The 26,176-nt window shown below is 37.0% G+C and overlaps 1 protein-coding gene across 2 annotated transcripts; it reads left to right on the top strand.

The window, feature by feature from the left end:
• The first annotated feature begins 7,746 nt into the window (after positions 1-7,746).
• LOC6651460 (box A-binding factor) lies at positions 7,747-14,915 on the top strand. Of its 2 annotated transcripts, none has more exons than XM_023180178.2 (6): positions 7,747-8,248; positions 12,041-12,357; positions 12,422-13,319; positions 13,406-13,895; positions 13,971-14,346; positions 14,404-14,915. In XM_023180178.2, exons 1-6 carry the CDS (start codon positions 8,204-8,206, stop codon positions 14,498-14,500), a joined length of 2,223 nt encoding a protein of 740 aa, XP_023035946.1. In that variant the 5' UTR covers positions 7,747-8,203; the 3' UTR covers positions 14,501-14,915. The 2 variants fall into 2 exon arrangements, with proteins under 2 accessions (XP_023035946.1, XP_023035945.1); XM_023180177.2 differs by having other exon boundaries at positions 13,388-13,895; positions 14,404-14,914.
• The last annotated feature ends 11,261 nt before the right edge of the window (positions 14,916-26,176 follow it).

The following is a 26,176-nucleotide window of genomic DNA, read 5'->3' as shown; positions in this document are numbered from 1 at the left end:
CTCGTTGGAAATTTGTTTTTCATTATTATTGCGTTTTTTGTTTTTTTTGTTGTCAGTTGACTTAGTTAACACACACAGACACACTTTGGCACACACTAACAAATCTAGCAACTAACACATGTGAGTAAGACAAGAGTCCATAATTTATGATGAGTTCATTTAGTCGTTTTTATGGCTTGCTTTTTGTTTAGTTTTTTTTTTTTTTGTTCTTTACGATCGGACGAGCGCTTCATAAATTGCCATGATTATTATTATTTTATAATTATTATAAATATTTTATGTTTTTTTTTTTTTTTTTGGTTTCGGGAACGAACAGTGCGTGTTTTAATGGAAAGTGCAAAACTTACTGTGCGAGCCACGAAATAACCGCACAGTAAGATACTTTTTTTTTATTTTTTACATGCCCATGCCATAGATAGGCAATCTGTATCTGTGGCAACGATAATGCTTATAAATAAGATAATATGATTTGATAATGGTATTTACCATATGCAGAAAGTAAAAGAATGAAATGAAAAACTACAGGCACACTACGGTTTGTGTTTGAGGCAATTGGCGGTGGTTTACCTAATTAAATGTTTGTCAAGAATCTTTAGAAAGGAAGGTACAAATTCCTGGATATTTTAGTTGGATGGAAGGTAGCTAGGTTGGCCGCCGTCTTGTGGCTTGTGCAAATAGCCACAAAATAGTTTGCTTTTGGTTATTTCTTGCATTTAATGTTTTTTTGTTTTTTGTTTTTGTTGACTTGCTACAATTTTTTCTTCCCTTCCTGCCTTGGTTTTTCATGTTATTCTGTTGCTGTTGTGATGTCTTCGTTACGTTTCTGTGTGGCCTTATCGCCATGAAACTGACGTTTGTACTTCAAAATGTGTACTTAAGATAATGAAATTGAGGTAGAAGAAGCAACAGTCAGGGCAACGGCAACGGCAACAGCAACGGCAAACTCAAAATGAAAATATGTAGACATCGCCTGTCGGCAGCATGTCATATCTTCCCCCTCATGATGTCTTTCTCTCTTGGGTTTTTCGTGTTCAACATGATGGGGCTTTTAGGGTGTTGCACAAGTTATAGGTTACAGTTCAATAACTTGATTCAATCATTTGCACAATTCTATTTCTAGTTATAATTCCTTGAAATTCTGAAAGCCATATTTCGTAATCTAATCAACAAAATATTCTTAATTAACTTTCAAAAGGCAAATTTTTTTCCTTTTTTGTTTTATTTTCAAGTTTTTTGTACGTGGAAAAGTTTTTTTTGATATGTATCTTATCTCTGAAGGTATTTTAGTAATTTTAGTTCAAATTTTATTTTGTTTCAATATATACAGCTTTTTGATCACAAATCACTCACGTAACACATCATTTTCTTTTTTCCTTTTTTATTTTTGCGTTGTTTTTACCCGGACTTGGCAAATTTATGCCGTAATTTATTTATCTGGTCTTTGGTTAAAAATCCACGGATAAATGAAGAGATTGCTTTCATGCGCCACTGATTGGAATGAACGAATGAACATTTCCGAATGTTTTCATGTTGAAAATCCCAGTTACACTCACCAACTGTGATTAGATTCCCCGTTGCTGTTGCGTTTGGGCCGTCCAAACTTAAGGAATTACTGAAAAATTCAAATTATTATCGCTTATTATCTTGGGACATTATCAGTTCAAACACTGATATACTGATACAGAGTCAGTGAGAGAGACCACAGAGACCCAGAGCCATTTCAGAATGCCTGGCTAGGCTTGGAGATACCCCAAAACTGATACCGATATCCTACCAGCTGGCAGTAAAAGCAAAACCGAATTGATAGCAAATCTTCATTATCTTATAAATATTTATATATTGCTAAAAAAAAAAAAAGGAAAAACAAAAACACAGACCAAGATTAGATACTTTTATCTAGCTGGGTCACCAAAGAAATCGTCTACGTCACAAAAACCAAAGAGCAACAAAACAGAAAAAAAACATAAACATTAACAAACAAAAGAAAGGCTTTATCGGTTAAGCAAATTCCTATTACGATTCTACATGAAATTTACCCAAAAGATATAGTCTGAAAGTAAGTTAAGTTAAGGAGTAAGTATTTGGTGGATTGGGGGCCCGTCTCTGATTTCACCCTTCTTCCTTTTCAATTCCCCTGTGTCTAGGTTGTTGACTCGAAATCTCTGTTAAGATACGTTAACTTATCTAAGGCCACTATCTATTCTCAGATATTCGATATGTTGCTATAAGTAATACACACATATATACCTATATATATATATATATATATATTTATACATATGCGTGCATTATATGTGTGATAGGAACAATCAGTTTTGTGGCACAACGGCAAATTGAAGTTTTCACATGTATATAGTAACATTTCCTCAGGCAATGCGGAAAAGTCATTTGCTCGTGACGCACTTGTTAAAACTTCGAAATGGAATCAATAAGAAATTAAAGTAAAGTGACTACAATTGGACAAAATTTAAAAAAATACCGAAACATAATTACTTTCGTTATTTTTTTTTGTTTGATTTTAAGTAATAATTGATGTACATCCTATAAGTAAGTATCGCGGTCGTCGGTTAAGTGTGTGTACGTTTTAGCTACTTCATTTCATCGATCGCAATCAACCCCAGTAGCCATCATGATTGTTAACGTTAATGGCGTCCATGTTGTTGTCGAAACAGACACAGAGACAGACGTTTGTTGGCCATGCAAAAGGCAAAAAAGAAAAAAAAAATCCCCCACACTTATATAAGTACATACATATGTATACCTATACACATATATGTATGTATATAAAGAGCAGCAACAACGGATTATTATGGATTGTCGTCAGTTATAATAATGAGTCATGGTCGTCTGGCCCCATTGGCAAACAAAGGTGCGTATAAACATGAATGGCAAGTGAAGGGGGAACCAACTAACAGCGAACATCCAGCTACCAATCATGAGTAATTATTTGGATATATATGTATGAATGTATATACTTTTATTTATTAATAGTTTACTATGAAAAATGAAGGTGCATAGAACATTGTCACATTGACACAGGTGTTGGAACAGTTATAATTGCAGTTGACTAACCGTTTACCCAACTTCAGATAGATAGTTTTTTTTTGTATACATAGATAGACAGTGAGAGGTGAGAGATACAAGATTTCAAGCTGATTGCCTATGTACAATGAAATGCTGTTGTTTAGCAGACGAGTTGTTTTTAATCTAAAGCCAACCCAATTTGAAATGGTGGGCCTGTCCTCTGCATTTGTGTCTAGCTAAACAACTAACAAGACAATGAAATTGGTCAAAATCAAATAAATGTTTATATTAAAGTGTCTCTAAAGTTGAGTTTAGGCTTTTTATTATTATTATATCATTATAAAAGTATAGGATATAGTTATAAACTATCAACCTAACTATAGTTTACAAGCACTGGCAACTAAGGCCTTCGGCTTAGACGAAAACTACATCCATACACTAGCCTGGGATTCAAACCCGGATACTCGTTGTTCAGTTGACTAAATGACTGGGCCACTTAGACAACTCATCTACCGAGAACTGCAGTTTAGGCTTGTATATTCTCTGTTTTAACCATTTTTTTTTTTTGTTAAAATTTTCATTTTCTAAGTTATTAAAACTACAACTACAAGTTATAGAACTTGATGTTTGGCCTTAACACTGCAAGCTCTTAGAGAGCATATGAAAATGGAACCATTTAATATTATAATAACTCAAGTCCATCTTGGCATTGGAGTAATTTATGATTGGGTTAATAGAATTTCGTTGAACTCTTTTTGAAGAAGGAATTTCCATTTTTTCTCCCATTTTATTTGATTGAACCACGCCATAATTTTTGTGTTTGTTGGCCAACCCTCTATTTAGGTCCGTTTTCCCCTCCATCAACTAACACCCACCCCCCCGAATCGACGAATAAGAATGAAGAATAATGAAATAGTAGGCTTGCTGTTCCCATTTGTTATAATTAAAAACCAAAGAATGCCAAGAAGAGAACTAAGGCGCGCCTTTGTTGGCACTTCACTTGGTTTAATTTCCAAAGAGTTTTTTTCCCCACTTTTTTTTATCAGCCCCCCACCAAAAAGGAAAAAAAAACAAAATAACAAGACGACCGCCAAAAATAACAAAATGAAATGAAAACAAAATGGTAGCCAGACGACATTTGTTGTGGAAATACAATTTATAAATTAAATTTTGTAAAGTCATTTTCATTCAATTCGAGCTGATCGTCGATACTGTCAAATGGGCAAGAAGGAGAAATCGAAGTAGAAGTGCTGATAACTGATTTCGTTTGTTTTTTCTTTTTCTTATATATGTATACAATATTTTTTTGGCGCTTCGAAAGCACTTGAAATTGCATGAACACGGGACAAGTTGAAGGGTATACAACACCAAAGAATCGCACCAAACACACATATGTACATATATGTATGTACTTTTGTGATTCTAGGAATGATATGACAATACCTATGGAATGGTCAGCAATCCCCCACAGACCATAAATTCCCTTTTCTCTGTGCTTTTGGTGACACCGCCAGTAAGTCATAGACTTAGGGGTCGGCAAAGTCCATGAGAAATACTTTAAGCTAGTGCCATCAATTAGGGTATTAATTGCACGACTTACCACATAGATATAGGTAGGTAGGTGGTGACTTGGAAGGGTGTTCAACACATGAGTCAGAGATCCTTTCTCTCCCTTTGCATATGGTTAATCTCTGTATCTGTAATGTTAAATTCATGTAGCGCCATTTGTAAAAAACGTCACAGATGAAGACGGAAGATGAAGTTTATATACAAGTTGGAGATGGTTTTGAAAGGAATAAAATAAAGCGGCGAAGCGGCTGAGGGTGTTGCTGTCAGCTTTACGTAGTTATTAATCACCTCGATGATATTTTGTGACAAGCTTCAACCGCAGTCGCCCATATCTTGGCATATGCCTTGGCAATGGCTACCTGAAACAGGCAAACTATTAGATACTTTTTGTTACTCACAAACACACACACACACACAAGCATTTCGTGTGAGACTGAAAAGATTTGATTTATGTTCGCCATGAGTTGAAACAATTAAAATTATCATTGTTTGCGATATATTACCTTGTAAATATGTACACATGATTATATATACATATATAAATTTATGGATACTTGTAAGAAAAGTTGCAAATGCAAAATCTACGTCAGAAAAGTTGCAAGTAATTACAGTCATATAAAACAACTTGGACTTGTACACGGATTTTGATTTTTGGCCAAGCGTGTCGTTGGTTTTTGTTGTTAATTTTTCATGCAAAAACCAAAACCAAAACCAAAAACAAAAACGAAAAAAAAGTCATTTGTTTGATTTGTGTTCGCTAGCCTATTATGGGGGAATGTTAATAATCGCCATATATCTGCCTATTTTATGGCTTAAACTGTACACAATTCCAATGATTTATGATGCATTCCTCTATTTCTGTCCAGAAAGCCTTAGAAAGCATTGCAGGCACATTTCATGTGAGTAGCTTTGAAAAGATCGTTTCATAGATTAATTTTGCATCATCTATTAAAACCTAATGGGATTTTTTTTTTGCCAGTTGTGAAAAGTTTTTCAAAATTTTTCCAAGTGGAATTACATCGAAAAAGGTTTCAGTTAGTTCAAATAATATAGGTATTATTTGACAAACTATGTTTGAAAAGAGTTTGATAACATTTTGGAAATGTTTATTAGTAGAAACAAAAGTGAACTTTGTTTTCTTGGGAATTGTTCGAGTTGTGGGAACATAAGTTATGTGACACATTGGCAACCGGCATAATTCATTATAATCGGGTTTTCAATTTCGATGATATTTGGCATATTTGTTGACTGTTCTTTACCACATTGGTTTGTACTTCTTCAACTGGGTTAGATGAGGGCGGTTAGATGTTTGTTATCTTTGTTATTATCATCAAATGAATGCCATGAGATCTTTTAGGGGCTTTGCAATTATTTACTGCACCTGATCCTCGACCACGTGTGTGTTGTTTTTGTACAATTGAGCTGCTCGAGCAACGGCTACGGGCCAACAATTGTTGTCAATTTTCATTAGTTACAACACTTGAGAGCTGATTGTGAAGTGGAGCACGAACAAGCCCCGTCAACGCGGCCCACATATGTACATACATATGCATGTATGTACGAATCGGTGAGGGTCATATAAAAAACAAAATACAACAACAACTGGAATAACAAAATTTGTTGTTAGAATGAAGTAAGTACATAAGTCGTCTCGCGGACTTGGGTATACCATACACCAGGTGAAACAAATATTTAAAATTTCGAAAACTAAATGTATGTCTATTAAATTGTTTTAACATGCTTCATACCATATGCTATCTCGCTCACTCTACAAACTCACGAGCACTCTAGCGCCGCCACTAGCCAACGGCCAATTCTGCCCTTATGGATCGCGTAGCAAAATACGTTCATACGTATATTTTGCATGTTTCTAGTTCGATTTCAATCAAATTCGGTAGTTTGATAGAAATATATAAGATTTATTAGTCTGCCAAATTTTTTTCTATTAAGCTAGCTTACATACCAAATTTAATGTCGGTGGCTGTCATAGGTTTTAAGAAAATCTGTTTTTGTAAATTCCGGCGGCGGAAGGGGGCGTGGCAAAAAGTTGGAACAATTATTTTCTGCGCGCTAACTAAACGAGTATATAAACCAAATTTGATGTCTCTTTCTGCTATACTTTTTAACAAAAACAGTTTTATGTAAATTCTGGGGGCGTGGCCAGTTAACTCTATATATTTACATACTACACGAGCCTACATACCAAACTTGGTGGCTCTAGCTCTTATAGTCTCCGAGATCTGCGTGTTCATACGGACGGACGTACGGACAGATGGACATGGCTAGATCGACTCGGTTGTTGATCCTGATCTAGAATATATATACTTTGTGGAGTCGGAGATGCTTCCGTCTGCCTGTTACAAACATTTTGGCCACTTTAATATACCATTTCACCCTATGGGTGTATGGTATAAAAAGACGACGGGTGGAACTCTGGGACCAGGCCCAGGCCCAGGCCCAGGTTCTAGGCCCAAAGTGTTGTTGTTGCTAATGTTGACGTTGACTAACGCTGGCGGTCTTTATTAGTTTGCCAGAAAAAAGTGTTTTATGAGTGCAATTAGAAAATGCGCTAGGCTAAATTGCACAATTGACAAATAGCCGGTTGTAAGGGGGTTTCGAGGTGGTTGAATCGAAATGGAAAATGCTTAGAATGGGGCAAAATAGAGTTGGTGCCCGGACAGTTGGAAATACTTACCATGTCGGGGGTGTTATAGGGCGGCTTTTGATTCAGTTTGGTTGGTTTCGTATGTATTATTGCTGTGTGTCGCCGAACATACACATGCGCAATTTGTATCTCACAGACACTTATCGCAATTGTTGTTGCTTCAATTGCTGGCTCGCTTGTTTGCACACACACACACACAGACACACTCTCAAACCGAACATACACCACGCACACTCACACCACACACACACAAACACCTTATCTTATCTCTGAAAAGATAAGATAACCAATACCAAAAGAGAAGCCAGAGCACTGGCTCACAACTACAGCATAGAAATAAATCATAACTCACCTATACATACGCAAATCAACGCTAGTGTGTATCTGTGTGTTGGATTCTTAATTGGGCGCTGGAGGAAAGGTGCTAAACGGCAAGAGCGCAGACACCGCACCGCAATGCGTTGCGTCGACGTCTGTATTGTCGGTGTAGTCCCTGGGCCCAGTTGGTCTTTGGAAAAAAATAGCACTTATTATTATTATTAAATGCCGCGCGGGAAACAACGAAAACGTTTTACGGATGCCAAAAGCGACGAAACCCAAAAAAAAATAAATAAATATAGACCCAAAGAAATTATAAGCAACCAATAGCAATTACTTTCTAAGTCTTTTAATTTCCCGCAAAATTTTCCATCAGTGCCAATTTAAATCGCGTGCGCGTTCCATTCTCCTTCGATAAACAAGTGTTCCAACAATAAATTGCAGCAATAGACCTACACTAGCACCAGCCAACAATCTTTCCTTAGTCTATGTGATAATTTTTAAAAACAAAAAACAAAGCAAATCAAGTGATAAAAACCAAACTCAGATAAAATTAACCAAAAACGAAAAAAACAAAAAAACGGAACCAACATTTAAGTGTGGCCAAGACGAGAACTTTTCTTTTGAATGGTTTGCGAAAGTGTTGCACTTGATATCAAAATGCAGTTGAAGGTAGGTAAAAACGATATTGATCTAGAGATCGGACACCTGAAAAACATTGCAAATTTAAACATTTTGTTGACTTTAGAAAATAAATATTACCTATTAGCAATATTAGAGTCTCGGTAGATATGAACAATTTCCGTCATGCCTTTGACCAAAGATTAAATATCTTTCTGTCTAAGCGATATCTATGCAAATCTATGCTATTAATTTGGTTTATTCGATTGAATATATAATGAACTTTTTTTTATTTACTAATAGAAAACATATCTTAACCAAATTCGAGATTAAATATGCTAAAATTTTTATCATATGTTGAATTATGTCGTCGAATGACAGGTTAAAAAAATGCTAAGCCAGAAACAAAAAGTGGGACTGCAAGGAAATAAAATGACAGAAAACTTAAATAAATAAATGAAACCAAAAAAATAAAAGTCATACCCAACCAGCATTTTATAAAATGTCTGATGTTATACGAATCATTTTCAAATCCTCTTTTTGGTTAAAATAGTCATAAATCAAACTCATTTTCATTGCATAAATGTGTCGGAAGAAAATAAAAGCCCAGGAATTCTTCTTTTAGTGAGTTTTTTAAATCAATTTCGACTACTTTTAGACACAAAACTTTAGTCATACACGGCACTAGCCTTACATTTCACTATCTTTTAGATTTTGAACTAATTTAAGCCTTCTTTAAATCCATACGAATATAATAAATATTTAACAAAACAAGTGGGCTAAAAAATGACCCATTAATAAAAATATTTGCAAATAATTCTATATTAAAGAAAAGTATGAAACAAGTAAATTATTGAAAGTTCAGGCAACGTTATTAACAATTCGCTAAATATATAATTCTCAATTTAACTTTTACATAATATTAATTAAAAAGAAAATCAAAAGCTCTGTAGTTTAGACTGTATTCCTGAAGTATAAAAATTCTAAATTCTAGACTATTAAAGACGAAATAAAAAAATAGTCACATTTGAAATAGTCATTGAAAAGCCATAAAAGACATGTTAAATATTTTCTTTGGCTGGTTCATTAAGAGAGAGAGAGAGAGAGAGAGAGAGGGAAGGAAAAAAATGATGCTCTATAAAAAAAGTTAATAGATATGCGATTAATTACAAAAATTTTATACAAGTTTCTAGTTAACAAATAAAACATTTAATTGGCTACAAACGGCAGCAAGTTTTTATTGACAGTTAACAGATTTTTTTTTTCCATATGCATACTGAGTTGGTAGAGACTTCAATTATCCGACAAGTTGTCACTGAGATTAGACAAATTGATTTATATTAAAATGACTCATCAGTTGCATCGCACAAAAAATGCCCCGAAAAAGGTAAAAGCGAAAACCATTTAGGAAAAAAACACACACACATACAAAAACAAAAACTGACTGTAGTACCCAAAACGTGAAAAGATGTTTTTATCTTTCTGAAAGGCCCTAGCGAAATGGCCATGTTGGCGTCAAAATTCCTTAAAAAAAAAAAGAAAAAACAATAAAAAAAGGTTCAGGGGCACGCGTAGTTGTTTCATTCATGACAAAAAGGTAAATTTTTGGTTCTATTTTATTAGTATTCTTACCTAATGTAATGTGAAATTTATGTCAATCTTATCATCTCACCTTAGGGGATGATTATTTTGGTCATAGATCGAAAAAGTGGAAGTGGAAATGCTTTTATGAATGAACGACAACGGCAATGCAACCCCTAGAGAGTGTTTTTAGGGGTTGTAGGGTTAGTAGATCGAGCGGAAGTTGGACCAATCGCCAGCGAGACAGTTGATACCAATGGCGGCGGCCTTGTCGGCTGCAATTGATAGTCTCTAATGCATATGAGGGTTAAGATAGTTGCAGATAGTTTTATTAGACACGCGTTGCCAAGTGACAGTTGTCAGTTGCCCGTTTGATGATAGGACGAATAGGATACAAAAAAAAAAAAAACAATTGGATTAGATTGTAATAGAGCCATAAATTGCAGCTGCTATGCTTCTATGTGAATCTTTGATCTCATCGCTTTCGTACCCTTTTTAGTTCGTCTTTAATTAGGGGCCATTTTCTAGTAATCACAAGCTGAAAAGTAAATGTCTATACTGACTGCTTCTTAACTACACCCCCAACGAAAGGGAAAAGAGGTGCGATTATGCATATGTACATATGTACATATGCTTATATATTTTGTTTATATAGATAATGAATAAAAACAATAAAAAACATAGTCCAAGTATTGCAGGTGTGACTGGTTAGATTTCATTCATAAAAAATGCAAGTACATATACAAGTTTGTTTGCCACACCCATAAAGGCATTCACAACCAAATGTGTGGCAAGAAATGTTACTCTTACTACAGCGGTTACTTCTCTATCTCTGGCATTCATTGATCATAACAATCGCAATCGCAATATTGATGATGTTGATGACGTAGCCAAAAACCATGACCTCCCAGTTGCCCAGTTCCACAGTTGTTGCCCAGTTGGGGCGACAGCAACAGAAGCAGCAGGAGCAGCTGATTATGTACATTGATAGCAGACGGATAAGATATTACCGTATCGCTTGGTAGTATCTTAACTTTTTTTTTTTGCTGTACATAAGCACAAACATAGGCACGTGTATACTGGTATAGTATATATAGCATATCTTTTGCCATATTCACATAGACGATTATAAGACACAACCTTGGTTTATCTACGATCGTGAGCGTGACGTTTCAGTTTTTATCTCTGTGTATTCATTGAACTTTGTCCAATAAATACTTAAAAAGACTACTAAAAAAAGAAAAAGAAAGTACTCAACAAGACAGTTAAAATATGGCCTAAAGATTAAGTTAATACCTGCACACACATATCAATTGCAATATTTGAGAACGAAATAACAAAGTATATATTAAAAGTTAATATTATTAATTATATTTCTTGTTAATTTTAGCATAGGTTTACTTGTTTTTTGTTTTACTAACAGCTTAAGCCTTCCTCCAGCATGAATCATTGTTGAACAAAGGTCTCAATTGTCTCAATATCGATCATATTTTCTGTCAGGTGAAAGATATGTGGAGAAACAAATAAATTAAACAATTTGCTAAGGATATTACAAATTTCAGTTATTTTAATGTTTTGCCTCAGTTTAAATGTATAGTTTCTTTAGAGCGGGATATTCCCGCAGTTTTTTTATGGGTGTTTTACAATTTTACTCACCATTAAGCTATTTAGGTATGACTTTGAAGGCAAGCCCCGTCATGAATCAGGTGACAAATGACGATGGATTCATATTGACTCAAGTTGATTGAAGGTTGGCATTGCCACCCCCAACAACCAAATGAGGTCATAAACTTCAGTTAAGACAACAAGAAATTTGTTTTTATGGTTGTTGTACATTGGTTTTTTTTTTTGTTCTCAACTTTTATTTCCGCCAAAAGACCAAGACGAAAACGAAACTGAAACTAGGTTCAGGTTGATTGAGTAAATATGAGGAAAGGGAAAAATAAAAGTGAAAAATGTGTTGACTCAATGACAACAGCAACAAAAATCGGAAAGAAGACTGAGAAAAAGAGAAAATCAAGAGAGAGAGAGGGCCAGAATGGCACCTTATAATTGTTGTAGGAGAACTGTGAGCTGTGAGATGTGCGGCTTCTTTTGAAGTTGGACAAGTTTGTTGATTTTTGGTTCAGTTTTGTGGCGGAAATAGAGGCGACCGGCGGCCGGTCAAGTTCGCACTGTATGGCCGGAACTGAAGCCACACTTTTGACGACAAGCGATGTTTATGGTGTCAGTTATTCATCATTTGTCTCTTGGCCATTGCAGATGGAAACGCAGACGCCAACGCAACAGCAGCAACAGCAACAACAACAACTACAGCAACAACAGCAGCAGCAGCAAGTCCTAACAAAACATCAGTTGCATTTGCTGGATAATCTCAAGATTGAGACCAGCGGCGGAGCCGAGCAATTAACACAGGCAATTGAGTCCAGCAATTTGGAGGAGTCTCAGGAGCAACAGACACCCACAACAGTTGTAGTACAGACGAGTCAAGCCAGTGCCTCAGAATCGGATGTAGAGCATCATCAATATGTTGTTGTGGCACGAACCCAGCGACGTATCCTAACCACAGCGGGTACTCTGTAAGTTTGTGATTCCTAAAAACAATTCTCTATCTAAGATTAAATCCGAATTATCGAATTTCAGTGAGTTGAATGAGGCTAGAGAGGGAGAACCAAATACGAATGTTAGTAGTGCCAGCTCGGCATCAGCTCCAGAGTCGACTATTGAGTATCAACGCAATTCGCTTCATTCGCCAGCGCATTACGTCCAGATGGCTCCGCGGAATCCAGAGGTGGGCGAGCAGGTGGCTGTGAGTGGAACTGCGGCCACGTCCGGACTTTATGCCTATTCTTCGGGTCATATTATATGCAGCAGTGATGATGTGACTGCCATTAAGATAGAGAAGGCTGAATTGACGGGCAGTCAGGATTCCCAGCAGCAATTGCAACAACATCAACAACAGCAACAATGCCCCACACCAAATGGCGGAACTAGCTATGGTGAGCCTATTGTCCTTAGCGAGGGTGAGAACCTCCATCAGCAACATCTTCTTGAACAAAGACAACAACAGCAACAGCAGCAACAACAACAAGCTGCTGCCATAGCAGCAGCAACAGCAGCTGCCCACATTTCGTCTGCTCCCCATGGTAGCGGTATCCGCTTTGTTAACGAAGAAGGGCGTTATGTAAATTCCGCTGGTGGCGAAGCAGGCGGAGCAAATCTCTTCTATGAACACCCTGTGGTCGATGCCAGTGTCCATGCCAATGAGTCCAAGACCTATGCCGATCTGGGCAATGCCTATCCATCCTTTGTGCCCAGCTCCAGTTTTCCCAGCAGCAATAGCTTTGTGCCCGCTCTTCAGGGCAATGCCATCTATAGTGTAACCAGTACGCCTACATTTTTAACCAAATCGGATCCCAATTTGAATATGCGCCAGCCGGCTTCTACAACATACCAACCCATTTCGTATCTTGAAGCCACTGCCACCAATGAACCAGCGATATGGTCTACAACCGGCCCGGAGTATGCCAGTGTACCATACGTAAGTATTGAGCAATCCGCTTCCGCAATCCTTTTCGGCTTATTGCTAAATTCGTCGCCAATCTGCAGTCCAACTTTCATTCGCAGGTTATCGATGACTATGGCAATCCAAGCAATATGCCATCTGGGCATTGGACATCGACAGCAACCATTGGTCAATATGATCCCACAATGGTGGCAGCCAGCGCTGGCTCACCCTCCACTGTGCATAGCCTGGCCGAGCTGAAGTGCGAGGGATGCCAATCGCCATTAGTGCGGAAAGGACATAATACCGCATTCTGTCCCAGCTGCACATATATGCCAATGCCACCTCGAGTAGCTCCTCGCCAGGCTAAGCCCAAGGTGCCCGCTGCTCCCAATAATCGACGAAACGGGGTTACTTGCGCCAACTGCTCGACCAATTCGACCACACTGTGGCGACGTAATAATGAGGGGAATCCCGTATGCAATGCCTGTGGACTGTACTATAAACTCCACAATATGAATCGTCCACTTTCCATGAAGAAGGAGGGTATTCAAAAGCGTAAACGTAAGCCAAAGAATAATGGTGGAGCTCCCATGCATCGCGCTTTACCAAGTGAGTTAACTGAATTTCAAAGATCCTCGGACATTTGCATCATACATACATTCTCCACTTTTTCACTTTGCTTAGGCATGCAACAGGGAGTCAGTATGATGGTAAATAGCGGCCCACTCTATCCGTCTCAGGTGAGTTTATTGAATGCCCAGCAGAATGCCAGTCCCGAACTTCAAGATATGTCAACAACGGGGCCTTCTGGCAATGCTGGCACAACGCGTGTGGTTGCAATATCATTAAGTGGTCCGCCACCACCCACTTCAGAGGGTACTTTAAATATGACGCGCCATCATGTCACAAGCGAGAGTCATTCACCTTACAGTCAGCAGCAGCAGCAGCAACAGCAGCAGCAACAGCAACAGCAGCAGCAACAACAACAGCAGTCACCAGTCCAGAGTCAATCGCCTCACCTGTCCACTGCAGCGACACTTAATAGACAGATTGTTCAACCGTAAGTTCTTAAAATAATTCAGAAAGGATTGTTATTGCTAATCTCGTCTCTTTACAGGATTCCTGCCATAGAAAGTGGTCGTGGCTCCAATAGCGAACTTACACCCAGCGTCATAACTCGCACTGGATTGCCGGAACGTTCATCGAATAATTAAGTCGAAACTTCTAATGAAGTAACTAAATGTAACCAAATTTCCAAAATTGCCAAAATAATTAATATAGTTTTATATATATAAGTAGAGTGCCAACGAACGTCTCTTTAAGTGCCACTTAGTCATGCCAATATTAGGAAAAACAAAACAAAATTATCAATTCCAATTATTTGCCCTTTCCTATTTTAACTTATTATATTTTTCTTTATTTCAATGTTCCTTTCACTGAGTAAATATCGTCGAGCCTTGCCCCTTAGTCTACTTAAACTACAAATTATTTGAAATGATTTGTCTATCCCATATATGCATAATCGACGTTAGAGTTTAGTTTAGCGAAAGAACCTACGATTTTGTATGTACTTTAAGTTTTTGATATATACATTCATATACATATCTAGGTAAAAACAAAAAAAAAACCCAAAAATAAATAAGTTGTAAACGCAAAGACACTTAAGACTTTGATGACTCTACCAAGATCAACAACATTTCTGGCCAGAGACTGAGCCTTACCGCCGATGGGTCCGATGGCCTGTTGATATATTTCATTGTCAACAATTTGGCAGCAAACCAAATTGATCCAAATTAATTTTAATGACCCCCACAGACCACAGAGTGAGACCATAAAATCTTAACAAGTAAAAAGCGAAGAGCAAAAAGAAAAACCTCATCGAGAACACGACCAGCGGAGTGGAGTGGAGTGGAGTGGGGTGAAGTAGCGTAGAGTGGAGAACAGATCTCCGAGAGCCGTGTGCTGCAGTGCAGTGTCTAAATAGCCATTTGGTGTCATCGCTTAAAAGCCTGTCCGACCGAGTAACGCCACCGCCTCAAGCCGCTGCCTTTGATCTGGTTTTTGTCGATTCGATGGTATGGCAAAAATGCTACGAGTCCACAACGACGATGAAGATGAAGCAGAAGGTTGCGCCTTCTTGGTATAATATTAACGCCTTTGCTTTCCGTACACACACACACACACACACACACACACACACATACATACACCGATCCAAGTCCAGCTTCAGAGTCTTCTTCAGTCTTCTCTTCCTTTGTTCGGTTTTGTTTCCCATCTCCTGTTTGGTCTCTTAGTCTCTCCTTCTTACTCTCTCTCTCTCTCTCTCTCTCTGTGGCGTTTTTTGGCGTACGCTCGATCAATTAGGCAAACTTGTTTTACGACCGCTTTTATTAGCGTCCGCTTGGTTGGCCTTTTGGTTGGCGGCGGCGCTCCATGGTTACTTTGGAGCTCGGATCACTCACAAACATACACACATTACTACAAACAGATGGAGCATACGAATGAGTAATGAGGCGATCGACTGCAGCACCCGACCGCAAATTTTCTGGAATGTGTTGGCAAAAATTATGTGCAGCGTGAAAATGGGCAAGTGGCTATAGAATGGAACGCAATATAGTCGAGGGGAGTGCAGTACACCGCTGTAAAAGAATTTCTCTCTCGGCTACTGAAAGTAGTTTCATACAAATCTACAAAAAGGAGCAGATGGGAAATATTTTTGCTTCTAGTTAGATCCATTTTATAAATGGCTATATCTTTATTTAAAACAGAAATTTTTCTGTTTTCATTATGCCAATGGTGGTATGGTGTTATGGTGTTTTAAAATCGCCAACAAGTCTAACCCTATTGCGTAAATTCTTGATCATCATCAATAGCCGAGCTGATCAATTCGATCAAGTCTAGTTCTGAAGGACTAAAGGAGATAAGCACACCAAATTTGAAGTTGGTTGAAATACAACCCCAGATCAGGCTTACTTTAAATTCAATCCTGGAATTATCTATCAACATATTCCATCTAGCTTCATCAGACTGTATTATAGCCAATTACCGAACACCTTTAAGAAGTTAACTGAAATTTATCACATTTTAAAAACATTTGGGGATTTACAAAAAAATTCATTGCAAAGCGATTTTTAAAAACAAATCTTGATGTATAGGAACATAATATGCCCTACATACATATATGGTTTATATCACGACGTTTAACTAAAATTGATAAATAGTAAAATTCGAGGTTTAAATGCATTTAGTTCATAGTTTATTGTGCGTAATTTCAAACCGTTTTCCAAACGCTATATCTCAATAAAATTGCAATCAATTTTCAAAATGCATTCAAACCCTTGAAAATTAAATTATTTTTAAGAGAACTATTATGCATAATAGTTGCAGAATTGTTAAATAGGCACTTTTGCATAGAATATTACCAATGTATTGGGCAATCAATTTATTGCCATTATCACTATGTGGGACAGGCAATCACAGTCAACATAAACCATTGAATTTATCAATGTCTATGCAATTAATCTCAGTTAAAGTAATGATATCAAATGTTTTTTGGGTGGGCAATATTCTAGATGCCAATTCATTTAGAACTTTTAGAAAAAATATCTCCTACAATGTATTTTATATTGAAACCCATCCCAAGTAGCCCACAGGCCAACAAATGAAAACATTAGCCGGCAACCTGTTTTAATTTTTATTTCTTGAACGAATTGCCATAGTAGAACCAAAACCATAAAATAATAATTCAATGTGACAGGCAACAAGATACGACAGCGGGCGCCATTTTTCAACTATGCCAACCGCGTCCACCCCTCGCACTCGCTCCATGCACTTGGCACACACTTGTTCCGATCTCTTGGCACACACTTGCCGCCAGAGTGACATTATCGCTGAAAATTATGACAGACATACAACAGCCAGAACCGCATAGACTCAGTCACCGATCGGCGGATACCACTCCACCCTAATCTTTGTGGTTGTGCCGTGCATTTGAATTTCTATTAAGCTAATTGCAAATGCGCCCGAGAAGCGTTTGCTTATGTACACAAGCAATTTAATAACAGTTAAGAGCGCCACAGATATAGATAGATACTACCTGTACATTTGTTTATTATTATACAGATACCCTTAGGATAGTAAAAAAAATATATACTTACTTATATACATATAAAAGCCAACATAAAGTTGAAAACTGTCAACGATGAGCACGCGGCCATTGTTGCATTTAATTAGCCAGTCCAGCCAGCAATGATGACCATCATCATCATCATCGTAATCATGGTCATCATGTGGATGACCACCAAGCGAGGCGGCCTTTTGAACCCACCCTGATCGAAGGCGCCACTTAGGCAAACTTCAAAGGGCCAGTTAGCCGTCAGTTCGTTTGCAGTCAGAGCCAGGTTTCTGTGAGAGAGCGAGAGCTTCAGCAACCTGAGGCTGGTGCTGGTGTGATAGTGATGCTGGTTCCTGATGGTGGTTGCATTTTGTGGCATTACAAATCGACAAACGACACGAAAATGCGCTTTAACAATGCGCAGTTAAAATAGATAAAAGCAGATAGCAAGACGCCGATGCCTAAGTCTAGGCTCAAGCCTATGTCGTCGGTGGAGAATCCAGCCAAACGAGAGGCAAAGCACTAGAAAGAGAGACTAAAATAGTGTACAAAATATTAACAATATTTTGCAATACAAATGCATCTTTTTCAATAGTTAGATTCATGGTAATTGAAATAAGTTGGGCACAACATTCCAATTAAAATTTTTCATCGACTGTAGTCATTCTGGAGCACTTGTTCCCGACTTCAATCTAAACGATAACCAGGTCTGTGACGTCATCGAGAGACCCAAACACCTACCAGCACACTTAAGCCAACATCGATGGTCGACTTCTAGGAAAAAGTATCAAAATTCCAAGAATTCACACGAAAGACAAAATGAGATTGCCTCAAAACGGAACGGCAGACGGACAGAAATGAAGGTATTCCCTCTTGTCTCGCGACCTTATCACAACTTACGCGAGTCTCGTTCCATTTCGAACCCGAAATCACATTATCTGTGTCTGCTTTGGGTGTGTATGTGTATGTGTGTGTGTGTGTGTGTTGCCCAATACGGATCGGCAATGGCGACGCAACTAATGGATACTCCACACATATCACACTGATGATGATGATGATGCTGATGATGACGAAGATGGGACTGAAACGAAATGCAGACGCCGCCGTTGTCTTGCCCTTGTCTCTTGCAGGAAGATTGAAGATGCGGCGCTTATCGAGAAACGAAACAGAGAGAGGAAAAATGAAAAGAGACAAAAGCCGAAATGAGTTCAGCTGGTGCCCCAGCATCCTGGGTTAGGAATGGAGAGCCAAGTCTGTGCATATTTCCCAGTGTCTTTCTGCTTATCGTTGGGCCTCAGACTTTTTGGTTTGCATCTTGAAATGCATATGGGCAAAAAGGGTTCTGGGTCCAGAAATGTGGCGCCAAAAGAAGCGTTGAAAATGGTACTTGATCTTGATCGCGATGTCTCCTCCACTCCACTGTCTATCTCTTTCTCTCTGTCTGTCCGATTCATCCGATGTAATTTAGACGGCGCCTCATGCCTTGTTTCACACTAATGCACTTGCAGCTTTTAAATGTCACCACGACGCTGATTCTGGCTTCTACTTCAGTCTCGGCTTCAACTAGCTGGTGTATTTTGTTTTTACCTTTCGAACATGCAAGCCGATTGTGTATCCAATTGGAATAATTAGTGCTATCTTTTCGGATTTGTTTATGTTGTATGGAAATGATCATGTGATTTGCCATCAATTGATCCTTTGCATCAGCTCCTAGAATATTCAGAAACTAAGCATCCATCCATAGGGAAATGGAATTTGTGAGGGCCATAATTCCATACATTTGTATAAATTATTAAATGTATTAACATAATCATTCGGTGTTCTTTTAATGAGACTTCGACTTTTCGTATTGTATATTACGTAGATCGTATAGGATCAGTAAGCTTACGAAATAGTTTACTGAATTTTATATTTATTTTAAATTTCCATAAGTTTTATTCAAATGTAGAACCTAATTAAGAAATTAGTTAATAGTATTTTCAATAACAAACGGTTTATGTTTAATTAGTATTTGGTTCCAATTTTTAGCAAAGTTTTATTGATGTAATTTGCCATTAAGGATGTCTAACTTTTAAGTAGTAAACACTATCTTACATTCTTTTTTGCAATTTGTTAAGCACGCTAACAGCCTAATAATCTAGCATTATGGCTTGGTCATAAAGCCTACCTGGTTGATAAGCTTAATGATCTGCAAATTTTACAACATTCTCTCATATTTATTGTGGACTAAGAATTAAAACTACAAAGTTGCGACGTAGCGCCAGCAGCTGACAATCCATTCCTATTTATTATGGTCCATTTGCTAAATCTATGAGAGCCAGGATCAACTTGGTCTTCTATTGAATTGGCTAGCAAGTATCTCGTTTAGCTTTTCATTAGTTTATCGACAGCATAGGTATTTGAAAATGTTGTCCCAACTGGCAGTAAAAGTCGTTAGACAAGTTGAACAAGTTTTGTATATAATTAAAAGGTCTTGCGGTTCAGGCGCCGTTCCAAAACCCTTAACGTGAGAAAATTCTTGTGCAAATCATATGTAAAAGTGTGTATGTGTGTATGTACATACAATGTACATATGTATGTATACACTTTATGCAAAAAACGTGTGTGTTATCAAGCGTCAGCATACCAAAAGAGAAACAGTATGTGCGTATGCTTGAGATAGCGCCAAACAAAAAGCGTAAATGTCAAAATGCCAAAATTAATTGCAATGGCAGTACCATGGATAAAGTTCCATAACAACAACAACAGCAACAACCACACAAACAGAAACATGGCCAGAGATTTGCCCAAAAGAAGAAGAAATAAGCTAAGTGGCAGCCATAATGATGAGGCGCTCAGAAAGGAGGGAGGATTGTAGCCACAGCCCACTTTTTTGTGGGCGCCATAAAGGCCAGCTGAACGAGCTCTTCCATGGCCGTAAGTTGTTTTTTTTTTTAAAAGGGGTTAACTAGTAACTGTTGCCTATAAAAAAGAACTCAACTAAGTTTGTCAAAGTTTTCGCTCATAGACTTTAGGGCACCTCGAATCAGTAATAGACCAACTTTTCATTGAAACAAAAACATTTTAGAATCATGTCATCAAGCTAACTCTTTGTCATTCAAACTAAACTAATCACAAGCCTAAAGCCTAGAAAACTGGGAATTGAAGGAGATTAAAATATAATTTTTGAGGACCTTCTTTAGCTGAAAACTCACCAATATTACATAACATTATACAAAAGGATCTAAATGGCCCTTTTACATCACCACTGGTTAGTTTTTTTTTTTTTTTGCTGCCACCATAACAAATTCTACCACTTTTTAGCCCTCCGTATGCAGAGGCATGCAGCAGTCGCAACAGCAGCCATGCCATGCCACACCCCAATAGCAAGACAAACACCAAGACGGGGACCAAGAGTAAGCCACAATTCCAGTTCGTTATGGCCAGAATGTGGCAAGTTTGCCAGCACTCACAACTCGAACAGCGACTTTTGTTTTTGCTATCGTTCATGGCAATCAGCAGGACGTCGTGTTGCAGCCTGGACCTGAATCTGAACCTGGACATGGCACCTCCTCGCCGACTGGTGCTTGCAACTGGAAACTCGTTTTACCTTTTTTTCCTTTTTGACTGTCCCAAACAAATGTTGTTCCCCATTTTGAGGTGGAGTCATGCTACCCGACTCTTTGATTGGTCACATCTATACGATGGTGGCGGTATCTGGCTGTTTTTTATGTCTGTGTGTGTATGTATGTGTGTGTGTGTTTGTATGGGGTGTGTTGGTTGTAGCCCCCCTCATCGGTTAATTCGTCTGTTCTGTGTGTTTCATTAGAGTTGCGCATAAATTTTGTTGCATGTTTGCAGCAATTTAATGTCCGGCTTCGCGTATCGCACACGCATTTTGAAGTCCATTTCATTTGGAGCTTGTTAGCGTTAGATTTTTCATAGAGGGAGAGAGAGAGAGAGAAAGAGAGAAGGAGAGCCTTTGTCGTGTGGCGTTTGTCTTTTTCATATGATTTTATTGCCCCGACGTCTTGTGTTTTGGCAGTGCCTATAAATAATTTGGTTTTATCGCAACTTAGCCAACGTTTGCGTTTAATAAATTTAATTTGTGGTAATTGAACTTGCTGGCCAACTACTTTTCACCGATTTTTTAAAGCTTGCGTGTAATTAATAAAGGCCAAAGGAAAGAAATTTTAATCAGACTGGCTTGATATTACGAAATGCAAGGAATGTGTCATGATTTAAATACACATTTTTGCTACACCCGAAAGATATAACATGTTTTTGTGCATTTTTTCCCATTACAGGACATCCAGACGTTATATAAAGGTTAGTCCCATTAGCAAAGAGTTCAAATTTTGATATTCGAATCATCTAAATAAAAAACCAGAGGGCCGGGGCTAACTTCGACCGCGTCAAAGTTTGTATACCCTTGCAACTTTTTTGGTAACTCTTTCCTTACCTATTGTCAATAAGTCACAGTTTTCCACCGATCGTTCCTAAGGGAGCTATATGATATAGTTAGCTGATCTTTATCAAATTCGGCACAGTCAATTACAGATATATTAAACTAACAAATGTTTAATTTGAAAGCAATCGCGTTAAAAGTAACGAAGTTATTGACAAAAGTCACTGTTTTCGAAAGATTGTTCCTATGGGAGCTATATGATATAGTCACCCGATCTTGATCAAATTTAACATAGTAATTTATATGTGTAATAAACTCACCAATATTAAATTTCACAACAATAGCTCAGAAAATAAAGAAGTTATTGAGAAAAGTCACTGTTCGTGACATTGCATTGTATGGGAGCTATATGATATAGTGGTCCGATCCGGCTGAATCCGAGATATACAAACTGTGCAGTATATACGAGGATTCATGCAAAAGTTCTGTAGCTCTTACGGTCTAGGAGGAGTTTGCGCTGATCCAGACGGACGGACGGACAGACGGACAGTCGGACGGACGTGGCTATTTGAACTCGTCTCGTCATGCTATCAAAAAAAAAATATATATATACTTTATATGGTCGGAGATGCTTCCTTCTATCCGTTGCACACTTCTGACCAAAATTAGTATACCATTTTTGCAAGGGTATAAAAAGTTATTTTCATTCCAGAATTAGGACTACCACATAATAGCAAAATATTTAATTACAAGCCTTCTGAAAATGAGTCAGAAAAGTTAAGCAATTTGAGTTTAAAATTAATCTTAGAAATTAAACTTTTGCTAAAATTTTGGATTTTATATTCCATTTTTCTTTGCCGTGTAAATACAAGTCATTGTACAAAATTATTGACTATAAGTCCAACTCTGAAATATATACATATAGCTGACTATAATACAACTATCAAGGAAATATGGAACGGAATGAAATGAAATTTAATGAAACTTTTGCACAAACATAGAAGGCTGTTAACAAAATATTTATCACAAATTTTACATTTTCAATCGATTTATTCAACCAATGTGCTAAAAGATCGTTAAAAACGAATCTCATATTTTCTCATACAAGAATATAATATATTTCACAATAATTTCATGTGTCTTAATTACAAAGTGAACTGATAAGATTAAGCATTATGCATATGTGTAAATAAGAAAACATATTTTATAAATTCACTTCAATTGGCAGTTAAAGAGAATTATGATAAATATTAAGCAATATAAGACCAATAAAAAACCGAATATAAATTTTCAAATAAACATTGGTTGAAATTAATACAACCACTGACAAAATATATGTAACAAAAAAATATATACATATTGTCGATGGAAAATGATAAATATGATTATAATAATTATGGTGGTAGTCGAATAAAAAAATGTTGCGCATACGCCACGAGAGCCGCAAAAAAAGTGGGCTGTTCCCCAGAGAGCAATACGCTTACTTACATACAAACAAGCACATTCTTATTCTCTCTCTCTCTCTCACACACACACACATTTATACTGAATATAAATATCTAAACAGCAAATCAAGCAAACTTTAATATGGCCACAAAATTTCGATTAGCCAGCAGCGAGAGCGAGCGGGTAAGCGATAACAAAAACCAACACCATCAAAGCCAAAGTCACTAAAGGCAACACCCACTTTCATAGCCCGATAGCGTGTATGGGATTGTGTGTGTGTGTGTGTGTGTGCGTGTTTGTATGTGTTTGCGTGAACAGTGGAGAGAAAAAACTCGTTTGTTTGCCCACAGTGACAGCCCCAGCGGCAGCAGCAACAATAGCCACAGTAAAGCCACTGCAAGCGGCAAACGGCAGTCGCACATATAGCGTACGTCCAACCGGAAGCCCGAAAATAAACCGCATCGTATTTGGTTTTATTCACTCGCTCTCTCTGTGTACACTACCACGATCAATCCAATCAGAAGGCAATAATAATAAACTGCATTGGGACAAGAACCCTCAAGTGCTCTTGCCATTGCCATAAAGTCTTTCAGAATTCGCAAAATGCTCTGCGCTCACTCTCAATGTCAGTGTGTTAAAAGTTGATTCTCGTGAAAAGCCGTCGCCAAAAATGTGTGGTGAATTCGTGAGAAATGTATTAATCTTCATCAGAACTAGAATCAAGTAACCTTAGCTTAATCGTTGTCGCATTTTGATTAATTAAACAACGGCCATCAAATACAAATAAAAACGAGTCTCGGCAGTGGCATTTTGTATACATTTTTTTCCATGTATATCCTACTTGGCGTATCACGATATTTGGTGTTGCGTGTGTGTTTGTGTGTGTGCTTTTGGACAACCATTATGCAAATTTGTCCTAAGTATTTATAAAAAAAGAGAATCTCTTTGTCTCTCTCTGTGTGTGTGTGTCATTTGTGTCACATTTTTTACGCACTTAAATCATAAATGGTATTAAATCAAATTAAATCATATGGAATCGAAATAGTTACAACAACAAGCAATAAAGCGTTTTTGGCCTTTGTTAAACAATAAATGCTTTTAAAAAGCAATTAAAAAGTTTTGTTAAACAACCAATTAAATAAAAAAAAAAAGATCATTCAGTATAATTACCAGTTGAGTTGGACATATTTAGCCACAGGGAAATCATCATTTGCATATATAAACTACAACCAAACGTTCCAAAACGAGTGCCGTTTTTGGATTCCAAATAAAGTAAGTTGTTCTAAAAATATATACAAAAGTTTTTATAGCCACATCATTAACATTTGATTATAGTTTTTATACGAGAACTAACTATAATGTTTTGATATAGTCCTTCTTTTGCAGCTAGCTAAAAGTAAATCACAAATGGTTTTCTGTTTGTTTGCTAATTTGTTAGAAATATCTATCATGGAAAAATTTACTACCAAGGCGGTTGATTTTGTATGTTATTCATTTGTCCTACGGATCTATAGAGATTTAGATCTTGTTGATCTGTAAAAAACAATTCGCTAAAACGGATGGATCAAATCACAGAACTTTCTGATAGTATTTATCTTACTAGGATAAATTTCGTACGAAAAACTAGACTCATCTATTTACTCCCTCGACTATTTCCAAAACTTTTATCAAAAAAAAAATACTAATTGTAGATATTTATTTATACCTAAGATAGCACTAGGTCTATAAAGGGTCAAATGGGGTCTTCATTTGACTGAATAAAAAAGACTGACTTAGTTAGAAATCATTTTATTTGCCGTCATGTGTACTTACGTACTTAAGCTTGATGTATAAATGCTTTGCTTATAACACATTGAATACGGATTGGTATTTTCTTGGCCATTTTTAAAATTGATCAAGTCCATAATATAAAATTAAAGTTTCCATTTTCAAAAACCAACATCAGTTTACTTACACCTTAACTCACAAAATTTATGTGCATTAATTTTGAATTTTATCTGGCATGTCGAGACCTCACTAATGATTAATTCATAATTGACTTGGGCAGCAACTTCTTGTAGAAAAAAAAGTTCGCTTAAATCATTTAGTTGTTTGTGGTAGAATTTGCCCATGATAATTTATGTATCTGCAAGGCAATTGTGCGAAAAACAATGCCAATTATGGTTTAGATGCCTCAAATAAAATGCAAGAAACGAACTTGGACATTAATTATGCCCAAGTTAAATTACTTGTGAAAGGAATCGAATTAAAAACAAAACTGTTGAAACTGAAAACAAAATAAAACGAAAGGAAAAAAAATACACATTGACAGGCCTCAAAAGTTAATGCCAGAATTTATGGCATTATTCTTAATAATATTTTAAGACAGTTTATGCATTGTCAAAGGCAATAAATTTACAATTCAATTAAATAAATTTGTTGTACGATATGAAAAGGTAACAAAAAAGGCATAATTGAAATTGATTTAGTTAAAAATTATTATTTGCCAGCCATTTTTATTGTGCAAAATTTATGGCTGCTTTTCATTTCGTTTTTATCTGTCCGAAATGCCTTGTTTCGATTTGCTTTTGTCTTGGATGGAGCTTCTGAATAAATATCAGTATATATCTTAGAGTTTCAGATGAGACTCTCATTGTCAAGTGAACAATAGAAGAGATCGAAAAGAAAAGATATAAAAATCATACAAAAATCGTGTTGGCAATCGTTCGGAATCGATTTGTATCTTAATGTGAGGTGTCGTAAGCATGTTGCATGTAAATGTTTTTAAATGAGATTTAACTGCCACTAATTGTCTAAGTCTAATTAAAAATCAAAATGGTTATGATAATAAAATATTGAAATGTTTTAATGATAGCACTGTTAAGTGAACTCGTTCAAAATGTGAAATTGCTGCAAACAAACCGGTTTGACTTATTCATGTAACGAATTCAGAACGTGTCCTTT

This window comes from Drosophila willistoni, chromosome 3R (genome assembly GCF_018902025.1).
Source record: "Drosophila willistoni isolate 14030-0811.24 chromosome 3R, UCI_dwil_1.1, whole genome shotgun sequence".
Lineage (NCBI taxonomy): Eukaryota > Metazoa > Arthropoda > Insecta > Diptera > Drosophilidae > Drosophila > Drosophila willistoni.
This window is presented reverse-complemented; position numbering and strand designations above follow the sequence as displayed.